This window comes from Ursus arctos, unplaced genomic scaffold, assembly GCF_023065955.2.
Source record: "Ursus arctos isolate Adak ecotype North America unplaced genomic scaffold, UrsArc2.0 scaffold_25, whole genome shotgun sequence".
NCBI classification, from domain to species: Eukaryota; Metazoa; Chordata; class Mammalia; order Carnivora; family Ursidae; genus Ursus; species Ursus arctos.
In genome coordinates this window covers 30,387,043-30,408,249 of record NW_026622930.1, presented here as the reverse complement: position 1 = coordinate 30,408,249, position 21,207 = coordinate 30,387,043, and the positions used below count along the sequence as shown (strand labels likewise).

General features: G+C 45.7%; 1 protein-coding gene across 5 annotated transcripts in view; it reads left to right on the top strand.

The window, feature by feature from the left end:
* The first annotated feature begins 648 nt into the window (after positions 1-648).
* The window catches only part of SMOC1 (SPARC related modular calcium binding 1), a 153,105-nt gene continuing 132,546 nt past the window's right edge, over positions 649-21,207 (top strand). For 3 of the 5 annotated variants that reach the window (XM_057318452.1, XM_026519636.4, XM_026519635.4), the window contains exon 1: positions 649-991. In XM_057318452.1, the coding sequence (XP_057174435.1) occupies positions 893-991 (99 nt within the window). In that variant the 5' untranslated portion in view covers positions 649-892. The remainder of the gene's footprint in view (positions 992-21,207) is intronic. The other 2 variants (XM_048219850.2, XM_026519637.4) reach the window with 1 other exon arrangement.

Here is a 21,207-nt window from a genome sequence, read left to right as displayed (position 1 = left end):
GATGCCTAGGACGTGCTTCACCTTATCTCCTCGGCACTTCTCCTGGGGGAAACGCTGTAGGACTTGGGTTGTCACCCCCTGGAAGCTTTTCTGAAAGAAGTGAATGCATCCACTCCCCACTCCCAAGGCCAGTCACAGCCTGCCCTGTGCGGGTCACCTTCTCAGTTGTTTTTGGTGTCCATACGGTGGGGAAGCAGATTTCTTAACTCCTTTGAGCCCTAATACCCTCTTCAGAAAAATGGGCTACAAGTATTTTTCTGGCTTATTTTACAGGACTGTTGGGACAACTCGTGGACTTATGTTGAAAATTACACATGCTGAAGGCCTGATTTTTAGCCGAGTGGGCATTCCGGGCGTGAGGGCTGTTGGAGCTCTTCGAGGCTTCCTCAGACAGAAGGGCCGAGAGAAAGTTCCTCTTCCTCCCAGTCTCTCCGGGAGCCCACTCAAGCCGAGCAAGCGGGTGTCGCTCCTCAGTGGGGTTGACCGCGAGCCTCCCCTCTGTCCGCTCTCCGATTGGCTTTCACCTGCCAGAGGGTCGGCTGCTACGGGCCCCTGGGCCCGTCAATCAGGGCCTCCCGGCTCCGCCCCGCCCCTCCCGGGGGTTTATAACGGGAATTCCCATGGCCCGGGCTCTGGCGTCCAACCTGCTGCCGCCGCGGCCCGGCCGAGCCGAGCGACCGAGCGCCGCGCGCAGAGCACACGCTCGCGCTCCAGCTCGCTCCCTGGCGGTTCATGACCGCGCGCTCTGAGCGCAGCCCCGCCGCCCCGCCGCCCCGCCGCCCGCCGCCGCGAGGGCCCCTGAGGGAAGGAAAGCAGGAAGGCAGGCGCGGCCGTGCGCCCAGCGGAATCCGCGCCCCCCGCCCGCAGCCGGCTGCCCGGCCCGGCTGGCACCATGCTGCCCGCGCGCTGCGCCCGCCTGCTCACGCCCCACTTGCTGCTCGTGTTGGTGCAGCTGTCCCTAGCCCGCGGCCACCGCACCACGGGCCCCAGGGTAAGTGCGCCCCCGGTCGCGCGCCCACCTGCGGAGGGAACCTGAGGTCGCCTGCCCACATCCCCCGGGGCGGGGGGAGGGGGAAGGGAGGTGTCAGACTTCGGGCCCCCTCACCCCCCAGCTCCTACCACCCAGTCCCCGCGGGCTTCTGGGCGAACACAAATTTCTCCCGTTCTCCCCCCACCCCCATCCTTTCTTGCAGCGCCGACTCTGCCTCCCGCCTTCCCCCTGAACTGTCACTGTTGGGTTTTCTTTCCCCGTCTCTTCTCCCAGAGTGGCTCCGAGCGGGTGCCTCCAGCGTCCGAAAAAGGCTCGCTCTCTGCTCCAGTGGGCTGCCCTGTGGTCTCGCACTGCGCCCGGTCCGGGTCCCGGAGCGCTGGCGTTCTTGGCAGGCGGCGGGGGGCAGCTCTGCCTCCAGAGTTTTAGGTTACCCGAGAGCCACACAAGGACCTTGTGTTGTTGTTGTTTTAAAAAGCGATCGCTGCTCGTAAAACCCACAGCAGATAATTTTAATGCTCTGCCCTGCTGGGCACAGCCCCCGAGGAGGGGTGGAGGTGGGGGGCTGTGGAGAGGAGCTGCGCAGTGTTCAAGAGTCTCTTCCCCCTGACTTCGGGGCTGGGGGGGTTGAACTACTTGTTGAACCTTGGTCTGATTGGAGTTTCTGAACGATATGAAACGTGCCAATTCTGTGCACAGGACAGGCTGTCTAGAGCATTGTAAAATCTGGAACTGAAGGCATTGTGTTCATCTCTGGTCTACGTTATTGCTCCTCCCATCCCAATTGATCTAAATGAAGGATTCTGCTGCCTTAAAAAAAAAAAAACAGAAAAACAAAAAAACCCAAAAAAACCTGTGCTAGTAAACCACCTGGTGGTTCTTTTGACCAAACTTAATCCGGAGGATCTCTGGCCAAGAATCAGCTTATGTGAGGGCAGTCTCTCAGGATAGCTGCTTGCCTCAACTGGCAGTCTGAGCGTCCCTGTGAAGCAGCTGGAATCTTTGTGAAAACAAGGTTGGCTCCTTAAGCGCCGTGAGCTTTCCTGGATATCTCCGGGCCTCGCCCCATTACCACCTGTTCAGATTGCAGGTTCTTTATTCGTAGCTCTTGCTATATGCGAATCCTCTTTATAGCTGTCGTGTGTGGAGGAAAAGCCTTGCAAAGGTTGGCGAGCCTTCCTGACTGCCCAGATGCTGGCTGCTGACGTGGGAGCCCAGCTATCACCGTGAGATCAGATTTGCAGCCACTTAGGAAAGAGAAGTGTTTGTCCCCGTGTTGTGCCGGCCCTTGCTTTTATGACCAGATGTGCCACAGCAGCAGTTAAGGTGCCGCAGATTAGATCCAGGGCGTGTCGTAAATCCTCGACAGCAGGCGTTCCCGAAGCTGGGGCAAGTGTGGGCTCCGGGAGGGACTTTTATGGATGCAGATGAGGATGCCTTTTAAATGAAGCTGCTTGGTTTGATATTAGGACTCGCAGCTCTTAAACTCCGAGGTCAGGAGAGCCACAGCGTTCCCTCCAATAATTAGGAACAGTCAAGACAGAGACGCAGACCAGAGCACCCCGACTGAAATCTGGATGCCCGCCCACACGAGAGGCCCGGAGACAAATGGTGGGGGGCTCGTTTGCTGCTGGGCATGTCTAGCATCTCAAGCCATATGGCTTTCCTTCTCTGCCTCCTGAAATTGGAGGAAGCAACTTCTAGGGGAAAGCTAAGGGCTTCAGGGAGAAATAAGGACATTGGTGAGGTTTCCCTCCAGCTTCTTTAGTTTAATCATTTGATAGACATGGTGAAATAAAACAGGAACTGTAAATAGGCTTGTGCGGATCCCAGCTGCGTACCCTCTCTCTCTCTCTCTCTCTCTCACACACACACACACACACACACGTGTTTAAAAAGTACCAAGGGAAAGCTGTTGTCTGAAGCTTGTAGGTTACTTGGGTGCATCTATAGGCGACAAGAAGAGCTGCCCTTCAGGAACACAGGGGCTGGACCATTTCCATGATCGCTTATGCTTAGAAGAACAAGGAGGGGGATCTTTGCAGTGCCATTTTGCAAGTGAGATTCAGGGAAGGTCACTGGCTTGCTTGACACGCTCATGGTGCATATGTAGCTGTGGGAGCCCAATCCCAGTTTATATGGATTTACAGGTGGTGGGTTCTCCCTGCCACCAGGCAGCTGCAGGCAGTGCTCATCCCCCCAGCGGTGCCGTTCCTCTTAAAGGAAGAGATGGCTCCGTGAGACCATACCGAACCCGGATGCATCAGGGAGGCTGTAAGAAAGCGTTGATAATATTTTTTGGTGTCTGAATCGCTAAAGGGTGATGTCTTTGAGTTTCAGCCTATCCCCAAAGACTCCAGCTCTCTTCTGTGGCTTCTTGGTGGCCTGAGGAGTGGCGCTCTGGTTGCCAGTGTCAGTGTCAGAGGAGGGGCAGAAACATCTGGCTTGTTGCACTATTCCCTTGGGCACCCCTGGGTCTCTTCAGTTAATCTTTTGAGTGACAGAGGCTTAAGGATTGGCATCTTTTCCAGCTGGCTTTCTAGGAAACTGAGAGCATGCCCTTTTGGTTTAACTTTATCTGGCTCACTAATTGAGCTCCCCCGAGGCCTAGACCCCAATCCTCGCTCCCTTATTTGCTTCCTGCCTTCATAAAATTCCTGACATCTGTTTGACTCTGGAAACCAACAGCTATCAAGTATCAGATTGGAGGCTATTATGTAGGAAGCACCTGATTTTTTGGTCTCCGAGTTCTGAGCGGCCACTTGGCTACCTGGGACGCTGGTCAGGATCCTTTTAATTACTGAGGAGGCAGCCATTTCTTTAATCCTGTACAATTTACCGAAAATGTTTCAGGGGCGAATGGGGTGGGGGAGGGGCTCTCCCAGGCTGATGAAGTCTGGCTGATGGTCAGGCCAAGTAAACTCCCTGTCTTTGTCTAATCCTGTCTGCCCTGGAAGCCCAGGAGCTGGGTGATGGTAGGGACGGGGCCCATCTTCTCTACTGGTGTATCCCCAGAGCTCAGCACAGGGCCAGGTGCCTGGTGGGGATGGACTTTGTTGTTGTTTATGGAAAAAATAAATTAATGCAGACAATATATGTTTAACAGCATTCTAGAGGTTCCACTTTCTTGGTGCTTTAGCATGACTGGAGGCCGGAAATAGATTTAAGAAGTTTGAAAATAGGAGAAAATGGGAAGGTCAAGAAGTCTGAGTAAGGAATTTGGTTTCTTGTTTTATGTCTCTTCTTTATTGGTTCTCTCTCCTCTCCCTGGCTTGGTTTGCCCTTCAAAACCCAGCTCCTGCACCCAGCTCCAGGAACTTTCCTACAGAACACCCTTTTGGGAAGAATTGGTCACTCTCGCCTTCGACCAACTCCTGTAACTGGTTCACTTGCATTCTAACTTTTGCTGATCTTTCTACACTGAGCATCTCGGGATCAGGCCAGCATCTCCAACTTCTCAGCACTAACTTGCCCCCTTGGCACATCACACACAACCCTGTCTTGTGAAATGAACAAACTCACACCCCCTTGAGGGCAGAATAGAGGTCTTATTTGTCAGTGTGCTGGGTCACACTGCAAAGGTTCTGTAAATGTTTACTGAAACGGATCAGAATCTGCAGCCATGTCCAAACTAGACCCCTTGCTCTCATTTCAACCTGAAATTGGTTACTTCACAGATAATGTTCCCCCCATTTATAAGCTTTTGTTCTTTGTTTAAAAATTAGTATGTGTGGTGGTTATGGGAGGTTTGGGGGAGGAGAGACAGAGCAAGCAAACTGGGATGGGGAACAGGCTGCAGCTCTACCCTAATCCCTGTTTCTATCTTGCATTTGCCAAATGTGAAACAGCTTCTAGACAGTTCCCTTCCTTTTGACTAGTCTGCCTCAGTGTCTGGACTGGGGTGGGTCCTTGAGTCTGTGTAGACACCCTTCTTATTACCTGTGTGCCTGACAAGACCCTTCTTTTCCATCGGGGGATTTATCGGAAATGCTACCCAGGTGTTAGGCAAAGAACTTTGTTCAAGCAGTTTGATAGAACTGACACATGAAATTTAAAGGAACGAAATTGAGAAGGGCAGGAAGAGGAAATAATCATCTTAGAAACCGTAGGAAATGCTATGAAATGGAAAACACTTTGATATTATCTCATTATCTCCCAGAGTTGAAATTCACATTTCTTATGGCCCAGCAATTCCAGTCCTAAGTACATATGCCCCAGAGAAACTCCCGTCCAGAAGGAGACCTATGCGACCCTGTTTGTAATGCTATGAGCCTGGAAAAAGCCCAAATGCCCACTAGTTGAAGGGCAGATTAGTTGATGTAATCACACAGTGGGGGATTATACTCAGGCAAAACAAAGGAGCAAGAGTGACACGAAAAAAGACGGATGAATCTTGGTAATATGATATTAAGTAAAAGAAATACGCAAAAGATGGAGCATCCCATCTTATAAACTGAAAAAGAGCTAAAATTAAAGAAAATATCTTCTAGGAATACATATAGCTACAGTAATACTCCATGAAAAGAAAAGCAAGGTAATGCTGGACACAGGATTTAGGGTGAAGTTATGGGGGAGCAGATGGTTGGAACCATGTGGTGGTGTAAATCATATGGTTAGTGTAAATTAGTATCAATATTTTACCTTTTGGGGGAGGGAAGGATGGGTTTGAAGGTATTTCTGCACTAGTGAAGATTAGTGGCTGATTAAATGAAAAATGAAAGTGGGCCCTGCATAGACCAGTGTTGGGTGTCATGAACCAAAGTTTATGATTAATTCAATTCTTGGTACCCCGTGGTCAGACAAATAAAAGTTCCCAGAGCAGGGACTCCTGTCTTGCCTCCTTCTGCTCCCCCTCTTCCAGATGTGCATGTGGTCGTACCTAAAATGCCACGTTGGGGAGTGATTATTGGCTTTTGTTTCAATTCTTGGCCGGTTAGACCCAGAGCAGGCCCAGGCCCTGGCATAAATATCTACATCAGCTGGCCAGAGGGCTCATTTGTAAGGCTGAGTCGGCCGTGGGCAGTCTTCCCTCTCCCTTGCTCAGGGGGATCAACCCTATACATCTGAGTCCCCAGCCCCACAGAGTAGAAAAGTTCACTAGCGGATGCTTGGGTCAGAAGCCTTACTTGCCCGTTCTGGTGTGGGGGGTGGGGGGAGTGTTTCTGATTTGATGCCTGTCTTCGTTCTGGCCTCCGCCCTCACCCCATGGCAGAGCCTGGGGGAAGGGAGCATGGCCTTACTTAGCAGGTACAGGGCACCCTTTCTCTCCCAACCACATAGAGATCTATTGTTTGAGCAGCCAAGTTCCTGGCATTGCTGGCGGTGCGGGAGGGGGGGGTGTCCGTGAGGGGGCCCCCTCCTTCCTCGTTTGTCACTGCGGAGCTGTTTGGGAGAGGACAAGGGTTGAGTTGCGGATGAGAAATCGATCGGAGCTGCTTGTGAGGCCTGCCAAACAGGGTTAGCATTGTACATATGTGCTCCGCACGCATCCAGAGTCACCGAGGGAATAAGAGAATTGGATCTCCAAGAACATTCCCAACAGCCCCATAAAGACCCCAAAGCAGCATGGGTCATTATAGCAATTAATTGGATTTCCGTTTGCATCTGACATCATTCTAAACTCAATTGCTAGATCACAAAATAATCTTACCTTTGGCAGAAATCTAAGCTTGTTAGGTGTGGAGCCCTGTGTACTTCCCAGACACTGATTTCAGCCTCCTTTTTTTGGAGCCAGGGTGGGGCAGCCTCTGCCGAGCAGGGGGGAAAGGCGGCTCAGGAGAGCTGGAGCTTTGGGCTGGGTCTCTCCCCCACCGACTGGGAGGACAGTACTGAGCGAGGATCCAGGAGACAATGCAGCAGATGCTTTGAAACCTGATAAATACTCTACAAATGTGAGTGGCTCTGCCCTTGCTCTTTTAAAAACCATTCCACAGGGCAGCATGGATCTGATTCAGATACGGGTTGAATGTTCTTCTTCATCTTCTTCTTTTCTTTAAAGTATTGACAGTGGAGGAAAACCGACCTACTTCCCAGAATAGTTCATCTTTAGGACTAGATAAGCGTCTCTAGGACTGTGCTGGGAGTTTCAAGTATTTTTGGTGGATGTTTATTGTGTATCTGTTCTTGGAGAACTCTGCAAAGCTAGGGAGAGGACACAGAAGTAGATCGTAAGTACGAGGGTGAGGTGGAGAGCGTTGTGAAAGCCCACAGACCAGGTGCTCCCTCGGGTGCATGGAGCCGCTCACCAGCTCGAACATGGTGACTTCCCTCTGTCTGCAGCGCTGTCCACTGGACCTTCTGTGGGAATGGTAATGTTCTGTATTGGCACGTGTGTCAATACTAGACACGTGGCTGTCGAAGTTTTAAATGTGGTTAGCACAACTGAGGAACTGAATTTTTAATCAATTTGATTTCAAGTAATTTAAATGTTAATGTTCACAGCCACATATGGCTAGTGGCTATCCCATTGGACAGTACGGGTCTCTAACCATTTTGCCCAACCCTACCTCCTGCTGAATACCACCATGTGCCCCAGATTGTGGCCATACTGAGCCACATCACATTTCCTAACCTTTCTTTTCCTTCCCATCTCTGTCTGTCAAAATTCTGCCCATCATTTGAATGGCTCCACACGGTCTCCCAGGCTGGCCCAGGCAGAGTTCTCTCTGCACCCTGTGCTTTGCTTACCCTGGTGTCAGTGCGTGTCCCCATCTGCCTGGCGTCGCAGCCGACTATACGCAGGAAGGTGGTGGGGAAGCCTCAGCACAGACTTTGGAAGGAGACAGACCCAAGTTTGACTCTGTCTCTGCCACTGTGGTCCTGGGCTGTAATTTAACTTCATGGGCCTTCAGTTCCCTGATTTGTTCAATGGAGGTCACAGCATCTATGTCCAGGGTGGCAGGGAGGATGCAAGTGGGATGTCTTAGCTTCCTACTCCTGCTATAACAAATACCACAAACATTGGCATAAATAACACTCATTTCTGGAGATCGGAAGTCTGGCATGGATCTCAGTGGGCTAAAAAAATCAGCAGAGCTGAGTTCCTTTCAGGAGGCTGTAGGGGAGAATCGTTTTATTGCCTTTTCCAGCTTCTAGAAACTGCCTTCGTTCCTCGGTTGGTAGTCCCCTTGCACCTCCAAATCCAGCAATAGCTGGTCAAGTCTGTTTCATGCTGCCATCTTTCTGGTTCCGACTCTCCTGCTTCCCCCCTCCCCCTTAAGGACTCTTGTGATTGATTACACTGGGTCCTCTGGAGAGTCCAGACGTTCTCCTTATCTTCTGGTTAGCTGATTAGCAATCTTGACTCCTCCTTGCCATGTAACATAGCATTATTAGGATTAGGACATGGGCATCTTTGGGGCAGGCCATTGGTCTGCTTACCACATTCATTAAGGGTCGTATATATTGCCTGGCGCATAGAAGGTGCTCGATAAATGGGGCCCATTATAGTGACCCACATCTATTAGCTTCTTTCCTTTCAGGGTGGGAGTCTCTTAATGGTGGAGTTATTTAATTTTCTTTATAGAATGTCTGATAAATGTAGATTGTTTCTTTCCTTGTAAAGATACATTGAACAGTAAAAAAAAATAAATGGCAAATCAGAATATATGATCCTGTGTGTGCAAAACAAAAAGTTGGTTCATGTATAGAAAAATTGGGTGGATTATAAGTCATGTGGTTATTGGTAATTATCATGGGGATGTTCCACTTCTCTGAGTTGTGTTTTAGTAATTATTAAACTAATTTTGTTTCGATGAGCATTTTTTAGTCTTAGAGGACAATAATAAAGATTAAAACATGTCTTAGAGGACAATAATAAAGATTAAAACATTTTAAAGATTAAAACAATAAACGTGATTTAAAAAAAAAGTCCCAAACGTGTCTCAAATCAGCCTGAGTACCCTTGGATTCAGTCTCATCTGACTGTCAGACTGTGCTTATGTTAGGTTGATTTTCTAGGTTTAGTCCCTATTAGTACCAGGCCTCCTACTCATTTTCAGCATGCTTTGAACTCAGTTTGCTTTAAGCTTTTTTCTTTAAGATTTTATTTATTTATTTGACAGAGAAAGAGAGAGAGAGAGAGTGAGAGAGCTCAAGCAGGGGGAGTGGCAGGCGGAGGGAGAGGGAGAAGTAGGCTCCCCATGAAGCAGGGAGTCCAACACGGGGCTTGATCCCAGGAGCCCGATCCCAGGAGCACGGGATCATGACCTGAGCAGAAGGCAGACGCTCAACTGACTAAGCCACCCAGGCGCCCTGAACTCAGTTTGCCTTAAAGGAGAGTTTCCAATTAACCTTAGCAAGACATAAGTGTAAAAATGTACTTATTGCTGCTGGTAGGGATATAAATTAGCACAATCACTTTGTAGGATTGACCTTTTACTTTCACTCTGCTATATGCTCTAGGGAAATGTGCTTAAATACGTGCCAAGACACATGTTAAAGGAGGGTCATAGCAGCGTTCTTTGGTAGCAACGACAAAATTGGAAACCAGCTAAATGCCCATCAGCAGACTAGAAATATGAATTAAGGTATATATAAAAAGTGGAATACTACACAGCACCCAAAATGGCGAATCTAAAGCTATAATCATTATTATGGATCAATTTCATGGAAAAAAGGCAAAATGTACAAGAACACCTACATTATGCTATTTCTATAAAGGTTGAAAGAATGCAAAAATGGTAGATTGTTTAGGAGTGCATACATATGTAAAGAATGCACGAGAAAATTAAGGGCAATGATATAACGCTGAAGCTCGGGTTAGGGGTTACTTAGGTGTGAGGGCAGGAGGGTGAGTGACACACTGGAGGGGACATGGAAGGCTTGCATTGAATCGATAATGTTTTATGTTTTTAAAGCGGGAGGTGAGTACATGGATTTTTAAATTCCGTTTTGTATGCATTACATCATGGATCATAAAGTTTTCCAGCAAAGATAAAAATGCATTTGGATACATCACAACAAAGTTTTGAGAGGAAGCGGTAAAAGTGTTGCTTCTTTGAGGGGTCCTCTGCTCCGTGCTGCTGATCGCACTTTTCCTTTCCCCAGAAGAGCATGTTCAGGGACATTTAGCCAAACACATCGCTGGCCACCTTCCTCCTGCCCTTCTGAGGCCCTGAGGCCACGCCTCTCCCCAGCCCAGGGCCAGGGGCAGGTATGGTCCCTTCTCCCACATCTACCTGACAGTGCTGGTGTTCCTCTCTGCCTTCCCGGGCCTCTGCTCTGCTCACTCACTGTACTTACTCTCACCGCATGATTGGGGATGAGGTTGATGGTTTTCTCAAGTTTACTGATCATTAGTTTAGGGTTGCCAGAGTTGGCAAATAAAGATACTAATATGGGATTGCCTAAATTGTAAATTGAATGCATTTGAAGGATATAATTGAATAATATAATGTAAAAGAATATAAATTACAGAAATTTGAATTCAAATAAATAACAACGTCTTAGTGTAAGTATGGCCTAAATAGAAACTTATTTGTTATTTATCTAAAATTATTTGTTATTCATCTGAAATTCAAATTTAACTGGGTATCTTGTATTCTATCTGGCAATCCTACATTAGCTCTTCTTCTTCTAGGAATCGTCTGTCTAGATTTTTCACTGTTTTTTGAAATAAGTGTGGTTATTTTTTTCCCTGCCTCACTGGCTGACTTGGAAGAGTTTTGTTTGTTTGTTTGTTTTATTATTTTTTTAAAAGATTTTATTTATTTATTCGACAGAGAGAGAGACAGCCAGCAAGAGAGGGAACACAAGCAGGGGGAGTAGGAGAGGAAGAAGCAGGCTCATAGCAGAAGAGCCTGATGTAGGGCTTGATCCCACAACGCCGGGATCACGCCCTGAGCCGAAGGCAGACGCTTAACCGCTGTGCCACCCAGGCGCCCCTGTTTGTTTGTTTTAATACTGAGGATATTAATCTGTTTTTCTGTCATGTCTGGCAAATGCCTTGCAGTATAAAAAGACGATGGTTTCGATCTACTAAATTTTACATCTGTATGTAGTTAATATGTCATTATGGTTTCTATCTTCGAGAAACGTCTCCCCCTGCTACGATTGTAGAAATTAAGGTGAATAAGTTTCTCAAGTTGCACAAACAGCGTGAGATACATTACAGCGGCCATCCGTTTCATGTTTGACAGGGTTTGTACAGTATTTTCTGTGAACTAAACTTCTTACTGTAACCCCATGGAAAGAGCACTTGTCCTGTATTTCAGAAATTCCCAATCATATTTGCAAAGAGGATGTATCAACTGAAAATATTCCATTAAAGGTAATTACTTGGGGGAAATTTATATAAAAAGTGTTACTTTGAGTAAGCAGGCTATCCTGGAAAAGACACTAGGACTTTGGCAAAGAATTTACTCTCCTTCGTCTTTGGATGTGTTCCATTCATTTAAAAACCTTTTCCTTATTATGAAAACTTCCAAATATACACACAAAAGGAAAGAGTAGTATAACAAATTGCCATGGAACCCTCACACAGCTTCAATAATGAACAACTCCTGGCCAATTTCGTTTCTTCCACCCATCCCCCCAGGCCCCCGTTCAGACTATTTTGCAAGTCCAGACATTATATTTTATCATCTGCAAATATTTTCAAATATATCTCTAAAAGATAAAGACATTAAAAGAAACCTAACCACAATACCATATCACAACCAAAGAATACTAATAAATGCTTAATACATTCCCCATGTTTTGAAAGTTGGCATTCGGCCACTTGGCTTTTGTGAAAGACCTACAATAGTACCAGTTTTCACTACCCAACAGACATCCCAGGAGGATTTTTGCCTTTACAAAAAGAGGGCAAAAAGCAAAAATGGCATTCAGCGTTTGCTTTGCAGCAAGCCCTTGTAGAGGTGGGTGCAGCTCCTTCCCCGGGAACCACACTCAGCAGCAGCTCGGCCTCGAGCCGCCAGAGCTTTGAACTGTGTCTGTGAGCATCTTGCTTTCTCTTGATTTATTTTGTGCATCCGTTAGAAAGCTGTGTCCCAAGGTATCAGAAAATCTCGAGACATTATATTTTGGGTCTGGGAATGCTAAAAAAATTTACATATAAATGAATGGTGATTGCTTCTTTATGCCTTTTCTGCTTATAAGATGTTTCATAGGAGGGCTGTACTTTGGGATACCTGTATAATATAATTCAACCAACATTCAAATCTCCCTGATTATCTCTTCGAATGTGGTTTTATGTTAGTTTGAAATAAGATCCAAATAAGGTCCACATATTGGTTAATTGGTCTGTATCTTAAATTTCTGAATCTATGGATTTCCCGTCCATTTTCTTTTTACTTTGTAATTTATTTTTGAATAAACAGGTTGTTTCTAGGGTTTTCTGCACTAGATGTTATAGACTACACTCCCGTAGTCTTGTGTACTGTGTTCCTCTATCCTTCATACTTCTTGTAAAATGAGAGGTGGATCTAGAGACTTGATTAGATACAGATATATAGATATAGATATAGATATAGATATAGATATAGATATATTTTTAAAGATTCCATTTATTTATTTGACAGAGAGAGAGAGAGAGAGAGAGCGCACAAGCACGGGGAGCGGCTGGCACAGGAAGAGGGAGAAGCAGGGTCCCTGCTGAGCAGGGAGCCCAGTATGGGGCTTGATCCCAGGACCCTGAGATCATGACCTGAACCGAAGGCAGACGCTTAACTGAGCCACCCAGGTGCCCCTAGGTTTGATACTTTTTTGGCAAGTATATTTCGTGGGAGTTTGTCTGTACTTCCACCAGGAAGCACATATCATCTGAGATATTAGCATCATTTGGGGATCCATTAATTTATTAGTTGTCAGTGATTTTTTAAAAAAATTTATTTGAGAGAAAGAGCACGCACGAGAGAGCATGAGTTGGGGAGGGGGAGAGGGAAATGGAGAAGCAGACTCTCCGCTGAGCTGGGAGCCCATCATGGGGTTTGATCGCAGGACCCTGGGATCATGACCTGAGCCGAAGGCAGATGCTTAACCGGCTGAGCCACTTAGGTGCCCCTGTCGATGATTTTTAAACAAGTAACAGGTTATACTGAAAAGGGCTTCTACGTTTTGCATAGCGAGCATTGCCGTCTTTCTCGTCTCTGGTGTTGCCTGCAGAGAAAAGGGGCTTAGTTGCCAGTGTGCTCTTCTCAGCAATGGCCTTCTGATGGGGGGGCTGTGTGTGACTGCAGAGCTCCGAGAGGAATACCTGCCCTGAGTTCTTGGTGGGTAGCCTAGGAAGGATAATCTCCTTCACTTCTAATGGAAGCAGTAAGAGCATGAGCTGGTTTTACTCTCTAGTGATAATCAAAAGGCCTATAAAGTGTAATTGTAGATCAGCTTTGAGTATAATCTTTGGTATGTACACGTCAGTTGGGAATTTATATCAAAAGAACGGAGACCGCATTTTGAACTGGCTTACCCAATGAAGGTACAAGGTGGGTTTCAGGCTTGGTTTGATTCAGCATCTTATTAATGCCGTCAAGCATTCCCCTCTGCCATTTGTGTTGTCTTTATGTTTCTCCCTTCTGCCTTTTGCGTTGTCTGTTCAATTTCAAGCCTAGCTTTTCACGGTGGCGGGATTGCTGCAATGATTCCGTACTTCTCATCCCAACATCTTACTTTCTAGAATACAGAAGAAAGAAGTGACTTGAAGTAGACCTTTCAGAAGAGGGACAAGCTTCATTCTTAGATGGTGTCAGAAAACTTTGGCATTTAGCTCATCGATCTAAACTGGATCAAATGGCCATTCTTTGAATCAATCCCTTTGGCAGGAGAACGGCATGCTGTGAGTGACTTAGGTCTGGATTTCTTAGGGTGGTCACTGTGGCAGGGAAGGAGACAGAGTATCCATTTCTGAGCTGGGAGGTGGTTCCTCCTCCCTCCCCTGACCACATGGCTGCACAAGGTGGGGGAATGAAAGGGTTACGAGGGCAACAAGCACAGTGTCCATTTCGGGGTCTGCAGCATTTTTTTTTTTTTTTTTTTTTTTTTACCAGCAGAATGGTGGGGTGGGCTGTGTGGTAAGAAGTGTGCTGGACACTGATGGTCACAGCCTGGCGAAGGGGGAGCTCTCCTGTTACTGTGTGATCAGTTCCTTCTTCTATTAAAGGGAGATCAAATCACCTCCAAGGTTACTATCAGCACAAATGTTCTGAGATTAGGAGCTGATAGGAAAAAGGGAACATAGGAAAAATTTGGACCCTTTCTGGGTAGAATAAATAGGCAAATGAGGATGATTCCAGAAGGCCCCCCAAATGAGATAAGCAGTGGGAAGAAATCTCAGGGACGCCTTCCTTTTATGCATGAGGTAAGACCTGTCCCTAGTCCACACAGCCAAAACCCACATCCCTGCCTCCTTGCTCTGTCTGTGACCTTCTCATTTAAAGATGCCTGGAGAACTCTGGGGAAGTGGCAAAGGTCTTGCCAGGCGGAGGAACTAGCTTGGATTCTAGTAGAGGATTGTTATTTCTGAGTTGCTTTTGGCCAATTCACTGATTTCCACGTGGCCCCAAACTCAGGACATGTGGAATCTTGGCCATCCTTGTCACCTGACCATTGGTCTTATACCTTCCGTTTCATAGGGTTCTGGTTTCTCAATCCCTAAAAGAGGTGAGTTCCTGGTTTCTGCAAATGCTGAAAGTTTCAGTTAGGAACGTGCAGCAGAGTAGACAGAACAAGGAGCCAGTGATACATTTAGAAGAAGTAAAAGTTGATCTTGCTGTGAGACTCTTAGTGCTTGTTCATAGCAGTGCTATCAGTGCAGACGTACACAGAGTCCACAGTGAATGGTCTGGAGTGCAGGGGGCATGCTTTATGGTTGGTACAATCTTTTCCTGGGAGGCCTTTAAAAAATCAATACCCAACTTGAGGGCTGAAGTGGAAACCCTTGGTATTTGTTGAAGAGGGCTTGAAAGTGTCCAGGACACTTGGATGGACACTTTCTCTCCCTGTGTCCCCGAGGGCAGATCCAGGGCTGCGCTGGCCCAGGCATTATGAAGGCAGGGGCTGAAGAAAGAACTGGATGCACCGTTTCTCTCTGTCTTGACTTCTCTCTGGCTTTGAGGATCACGTACCGAGAAAAAGATAATACCCAGAGCCGAGGCTCCGTCTACTGTTGATTCCCAGTTTCTAGCTTTTCTTTCCTGAAAGCTACAGCTACCTTGAGGATGACATGCATGTCCCGTATCATTGCTAGGTGGTGAGAGAGGTCGGAGCTGTAACTGTCTGACGAGCTGTTTACTTTCTTGCCCATCCAGAGGGCAGCGTGCCATAGTGCTTTGGGGCCAAAGAGACCTGCACTGAGTCCTGGCTCTAGTGCTTTCTCGCCGTGTGTTCTTGTCAGATTAACGAAGCTCTGAGTTTCAGCCCCCTCATCTGTAAATGGAAGATTTTATCTACCTCATTGGGTCATTGTGGACCTTAAATGAAATAATGGCAGGATGCTCAGTAAACGTGAACTGTTCATAAAAATAATGGATGTAATAGGAAAATGTGAGAGATTCATAGAAGAATCCAAAGTTGTTTTGTTTCCCTTAGTTTTGCTCTTTGGAATTAAAGCTATAAAGCCCATCAATATGTGGGAGATTTCTTTTTTTTTTTTTTAGAGATTTTATTTATTTATTCGACAGAGATAGAGACAGCCAGCAAGAGAGGGAACACAAGCAGGGGGAGTGGGAGAGGAAGGAGCAGGCTCATAGCGGAGGAGCCTGATGTGGGGCTCGATCCCAGAACGCCGGGATCACACCCTGAGCCACCCTGAGCTGTGCCACCCAGGCGCCCCAATATGTGGGAGATTTCTAATCTGTGGTTCTGTTACCTTTTGTTTAAAATGAAACTAGTTCCTGTGTGTGTGTGTGTGTGTGTGTGTGTGTGTGTGTATGTGTGTGTTAAATCAAATTCCTCCCTTTTCCCAACCAGATACCAGTAGGTCCGGAGGACTCTCTTAAATGGAGGAAAGATGTTCTTTGGTGTGATCTTTCTCCATTTGCTGTGTGACCGTGTCTTCTTCTCCAGGCAACACTTTGCTTCCTGAAATCTTCCTTCATTTTCTCTTTCCCAGGATGGGAGGTTGTTTTCCTGAGTTTAGCATCCGGAGGAAGCTTGAGTGAGCCTGCTTACCTTCCCTTTTTTCTCTAAGACTGTTATTTACAAGAGTTGAGATATGGAAGCAACCCAAGTGTCCATCGACTGATGGGCCATTAGGAGGCAGCCAGAGGGCCACGTGCCTCCATGCCCATGTGCCATCCTCATAACTTCTGGGCTCAGGGGTCAGGCTGGTGACTGCCCAGTGTGTTCCCAGATCGGGTCCCCAGGCTGCTGCCCCAGGAGGTGGGAGGAACAGTGCCGGAATCTCTGGTGCTCCTCCTCTAATCTGGCACCAGCCTTCCTTGGCCTGGGTTGGAAAGCCCATCCCAGCAGGTCCTGTGGGGGGGCCCAAACCCAATCCTCCAGGCTGCTTTTAGAACTGCATTTCAGAAAGGTAAACTCCTGGCTGTTAGCATGGCTTCCTGGAGGGATAGTTTCAGAGAAGGTGACTTAGACAGCCGTATCCACTTTTTCTCCCCTCTTAAATAGTTTACATTGGTATTTTTGGACCATTGACGTTTAAAGTGATTCCTGGTAGAGTTGGATCAATATCTATCATATTTGTGTAGTTTTCTATTCCTTGTTCATATTTTTGGCTGCTATGTTTGTCTCCCACTTTTTTCCCCATCTTCTTGCTTGTAATTGAGCATTTTATGTGATTCTATTTCACTCCTTTCTTAGCATATCAATTATACTTCTTTTTTGAAAACTTTTTTTAGTAGTTGCCATAGAATTTGCAATATGCATTTACAATGAGTTCAAGTTCACTTTCTTTTTTTAAGAGAACATTTTTACTTACTGATTTTTCAAATTCCGGTACAATTAACATGCGGTCTCATATTAGTTTTAGGTGTACAACATAATGATTCAACAATTCTATACATTACTTAGTGCTCACCACGAGAAGTGTAGTCCCCACCTGTCACCAACCTTGCTACAATAATACTGACTGTATTCTCTATGCTGTACTTTTCCATTTCTGTGACTTATTTATTTTGTAACTGAAGTTTGTCCCTCTTAATTCACATTATCTACCCCCCCACCTACCTCCCTGCTCTCGTAACTACCAGTTTGTTCTCTGTATTTAAGAGTCCATTTTTTTGATTGACTCTTTTATTCTTTGTTCATTTATTTTGTTTCTTAAATTCCACAGATGACTGAAATCATGTGGTATTTGTCTTTTTCTGTCTGACTTATTTCACTTAGCGTAATACTCTCTAGCTCCATCCATGTTGTTGCAAATGGCAAGATCTCATTCTCTTTTCTGGCTGAGTAATATTTCCTTGTATTTATACACCACATCTTCTTTGTCCATTCATCAACTGATAGACACTTGGGCTGCTTCCATATCTTGGCTCTTGTAAATAATGCTGCTATAAACATGGGGTGCATACTTTCAAATTGGTGTTTTCATTTTCTTGGGGTAAATACCCAGCAGTGGACTTACTGGGTCATATAGTAATTCTATTTTTTAAAAAGATTTATTTATTTATTTGAGAGAGAGAGAGACACAGAGAGAGAGAATGAGTGGGAGGGGCAGAGGGAGAAGGAGAGAGATTCTCAAGCAGACTCTGTACTGAGTGTGGAGCCAACACAGGGCTCGATCTCATGACCCTGATCTTGCCCTGAGCCAAAGCCAAGAGTCAGCTGCTTAACCGACTGCACCACCCAGGCGCCCTTGGTAATTCTATTTTTAATTTTTTGAGGGAAGTCCATACTGTTTTTCATGGTGGCTTCATCAATTTCCATTCCCACCAACAGTGTGTGAGGGTTCCCTTTTCTCCACATCCTCACCGACACTCGTTATTTCTTGTCTGTTGGATTCTAGTCGTTCTGACAGGTGTACGGTGAGATCTCATTGTGGTTTGATTTGCATTTCCCTGATGATGAGTGACATTGAGCATCTTCTCCTGTGTTTGTTGGCCATTTGTAGGTCTTTGGCAGAATGTCTATTCAGGCCCTCTGCCCGTTTTTAACTGGGTTGTTTGGGGTTTTTTAGTGTTGAGTTGTATAAGGTCTTTACGTATTTTGGATATTAACCCTGATCGGATATGTCATTTGCAAATATCTTCCATTCCATAGGTTGTCCTTCTGTTTTGTTGATGGTTTCTTTTGCTGTGCAAAAAGCTTTTTATTTTGGCGTAGTTCCAGTAGTTTATTTTCAATTTTTGTTTCCCTTGCCCCTGGAGACATATCTAGAAAAATGTTTCTACAGCCCATGTCAAAGAAATTACTGCCTACATTTTCTTCTAGGAGTTTTATGGTTTCAGGTCCTACATCCAGGTCTTTAATCCATTTTGAATTCATTTTTGTGTGTGGTGTAAGAAAGCGGTCCAGTTTTCCCAGCACCAAAGTCCACTTTGAAATACCACTCTACTGCTTCATGTGTAGTGTAAGTATCTTATAATAACAAAATATTCCTAATTCTTCAATCCTGGTTTTTGTTTCATTGATGTAATTCATCTCACTTATATATAAGTTATAATCATTTAATGCATTGTTGTTATTACTGTTTTGAACAAACTTACATGTTAGATCAATTAAGAATAAGAAAAAAAGTTTTCCTTCTTCACTGCTCTTGCTTTCTTTTTTTTTTTTTTTTTTTTAAGATTTTATTTATTTATTTGACAGAGATAGAGACAGCCAGCGAGAGAGGGAACACAAGCAGGGGGAGTGGGAGAGGAAGAAGCAGGCTCATAGCAGAGGAGCCTGATGTGGGGCTCGATCCCATAACGCCGGGATCACGCCCTGAGCCGAAGGCAGACGCTTAACCGCTGTGCCACCCAGGCGCCCCGTGCTCTTGCTTTCTTTATGTAGGTCTGTGTTTCTGCTCTATATCATTTTTCTTCTCCCTGAAGAACTTTTTTTTTTTTTAAGATTTTTTATTTATTTATGTGACAGAGAGACAGCCAGCAAGAGAGGGAACACAGCAGGCGAGTGGGAGAGGAAGAAGCAGGCTCCCAGCCGAGGAGCCCGATGTGGGACTCGATCCCAGAACGCCGGGATCACGCCCCGAGCCGAAGGCAGACGCCTAATGACTGCACCACCCAGGCGCCCCAGAACTTTTTTTTTTTTTTTTAAATCATTTCTTATAAGGCATGTCTACTGGTAACAAATTCCCTTAGTTTTTGCTTATCTGAGAAAATCTTTATTTCTCCTTCACTTTGGAAGGCTGATTTACCAGGATACAGAATTCTAGATTGATGGGTTTCCCCCGCCCCCAACAACTTATTAAATATTCCACCCTGCTGTGTTCTTGCTCGCATGGTTTCTGAGGAGAACCCCAATGCAATTCTTACTTTTGCCTTTTTATAGGTGAGGGTTTCCCCCCCGCCGCCCCCACTCTGGCTTCTTTCAAGATTTTTTTCTTTATCTTTGATTTTCTGCAGATTGACTGTGACAAGCTGACATGTAGTTTGGGGGCATTTATCCTGCTTGCTGTTCTCGGAGTTTCCTGGATCTGTGGTCTGATATCTGACATTAGGGGAAAATTCTCAGTTATTATTGCTTCAAATGTTTCTTCTGTTCTTTTCTTTTTTCTCCTTCTTGTAATCCTGCAACATGTATATTACACCTTTTGTAGTTGTCCCACAGTCCTGTTCTGTTCTCCCCCCCCCGCCCCATCTTTTTTTGCTTTGCTTTGCAGTTTAGAAGTTTCTATCAACATATCCTCACGTTTAGACATTGTTTCCTCAGCTGTGTCCCATCTGCTAAGGAGCCCATCAAAGGCATGCTTTGTTGCCTACCTAAACCAGTATAACATTGTATGTCAATTATACTTCAACAACAACAATGACAACAACAACAATAAAGGTATTCTTCGTTTCTGTTACAGTGTTTTTTGACCTCTAGCATTTCTTTTGGATTCTTTCTTAGAATTTCCACCTCTCTGCTCACATTACCCATCTGTCCTTGCATGTTGTCTACTTTTTCCGTTAGAGCCCTTAACATATTAATCATAGGGCTTTAAAATTACTGATCTCCTAATTCAGACATTTCTCCCATATCTGAATCTGCTTCTGTTGATAGCTCTGTCTCATCAAATTATGTCGTTTGCTTTTTAGTAAGCCTTTTAATTTTTGTTGAAACCAGACGGGATGTATTACGTAGAAAGAACTGTGATAAATAGACCTTCAGTGATGTTGTGGTGAGGTGTGGGGAGTGAGGAAGCATTCTGTTGTCCTATGATTAGGTCTCAGTCTTTTCATGAGCCTGGGCTTCTGGACTGTGACCTTCGTAAGTATGTCTCAGTGTTTCGCTTCACTTAGGTGGGATAGGATGGCTAGAGTGGGCCAGGGTTGGGTATTTCTCTTCCCAAATCAGGTTGATTAGCTCTGACAAAACCCCAGTAAGTTAGGCTCTGATTGAATAGTTTCTTTTGGTTGTAGGCCTTGTTAAAAAGAACTGAATGCTCTGGGTTCTTCTCCCGACCCCTGCTGGAAGCATGAGGGGACTTCTCTTTTATTCACTGTGAGACCCTGGTACATTGTTCTTGCCTATCCCCAACACCCAATAACCAGGTGCTCCCCAGTGCTACGGTAAGTGAGTTATGCATCAGAGTGAAGAGTGGTTGCCCATTCCTGTGCTCACCATGCTGACTGGACTAATGACTACATACCACGATGGCCTGGTCTAGCTCATGGAAACTTTAGTCATCTCAGCCTATAACTGGGTGTTATTAACAAAATCTTGGCCTCTTCTCTGAGGAGCTGAGACCCAGCAGTTAAGAACCTTGTTACAGGGACACACCTGAGTGGCTCAGTCAGTTAAGCGTCTGTCTTTGGCTCAGGTCATGATCCCGGGGTCCTGGGATCGAGTCCCGCATCGGGCTCCCTACTTGGTGGGTAGTCTGCTTCTCCCTCTGCCCATCTGCCCTCTCTCTCTCAAATAAATAAATGAAATCTTAAAAAAAATAATCTTGTTACATCCTATAGCTATGTATTTCTCAAAGTGTATATTTCCTAAAATATAGTGTGTAACTCACCTGGGATGCTACAGGGTCCAGGAGTGTGCATTTCTCAAAAGCACTGCAGGTGGTTCTCATGCACACTGTAGTTTGAGACTTCTTTAGGCTATAATTGTGGAAAGGAGTAAAATCTATCAGGCAAGGCCTGGACCCATGGCTTATGCAACCTGTGACTTAA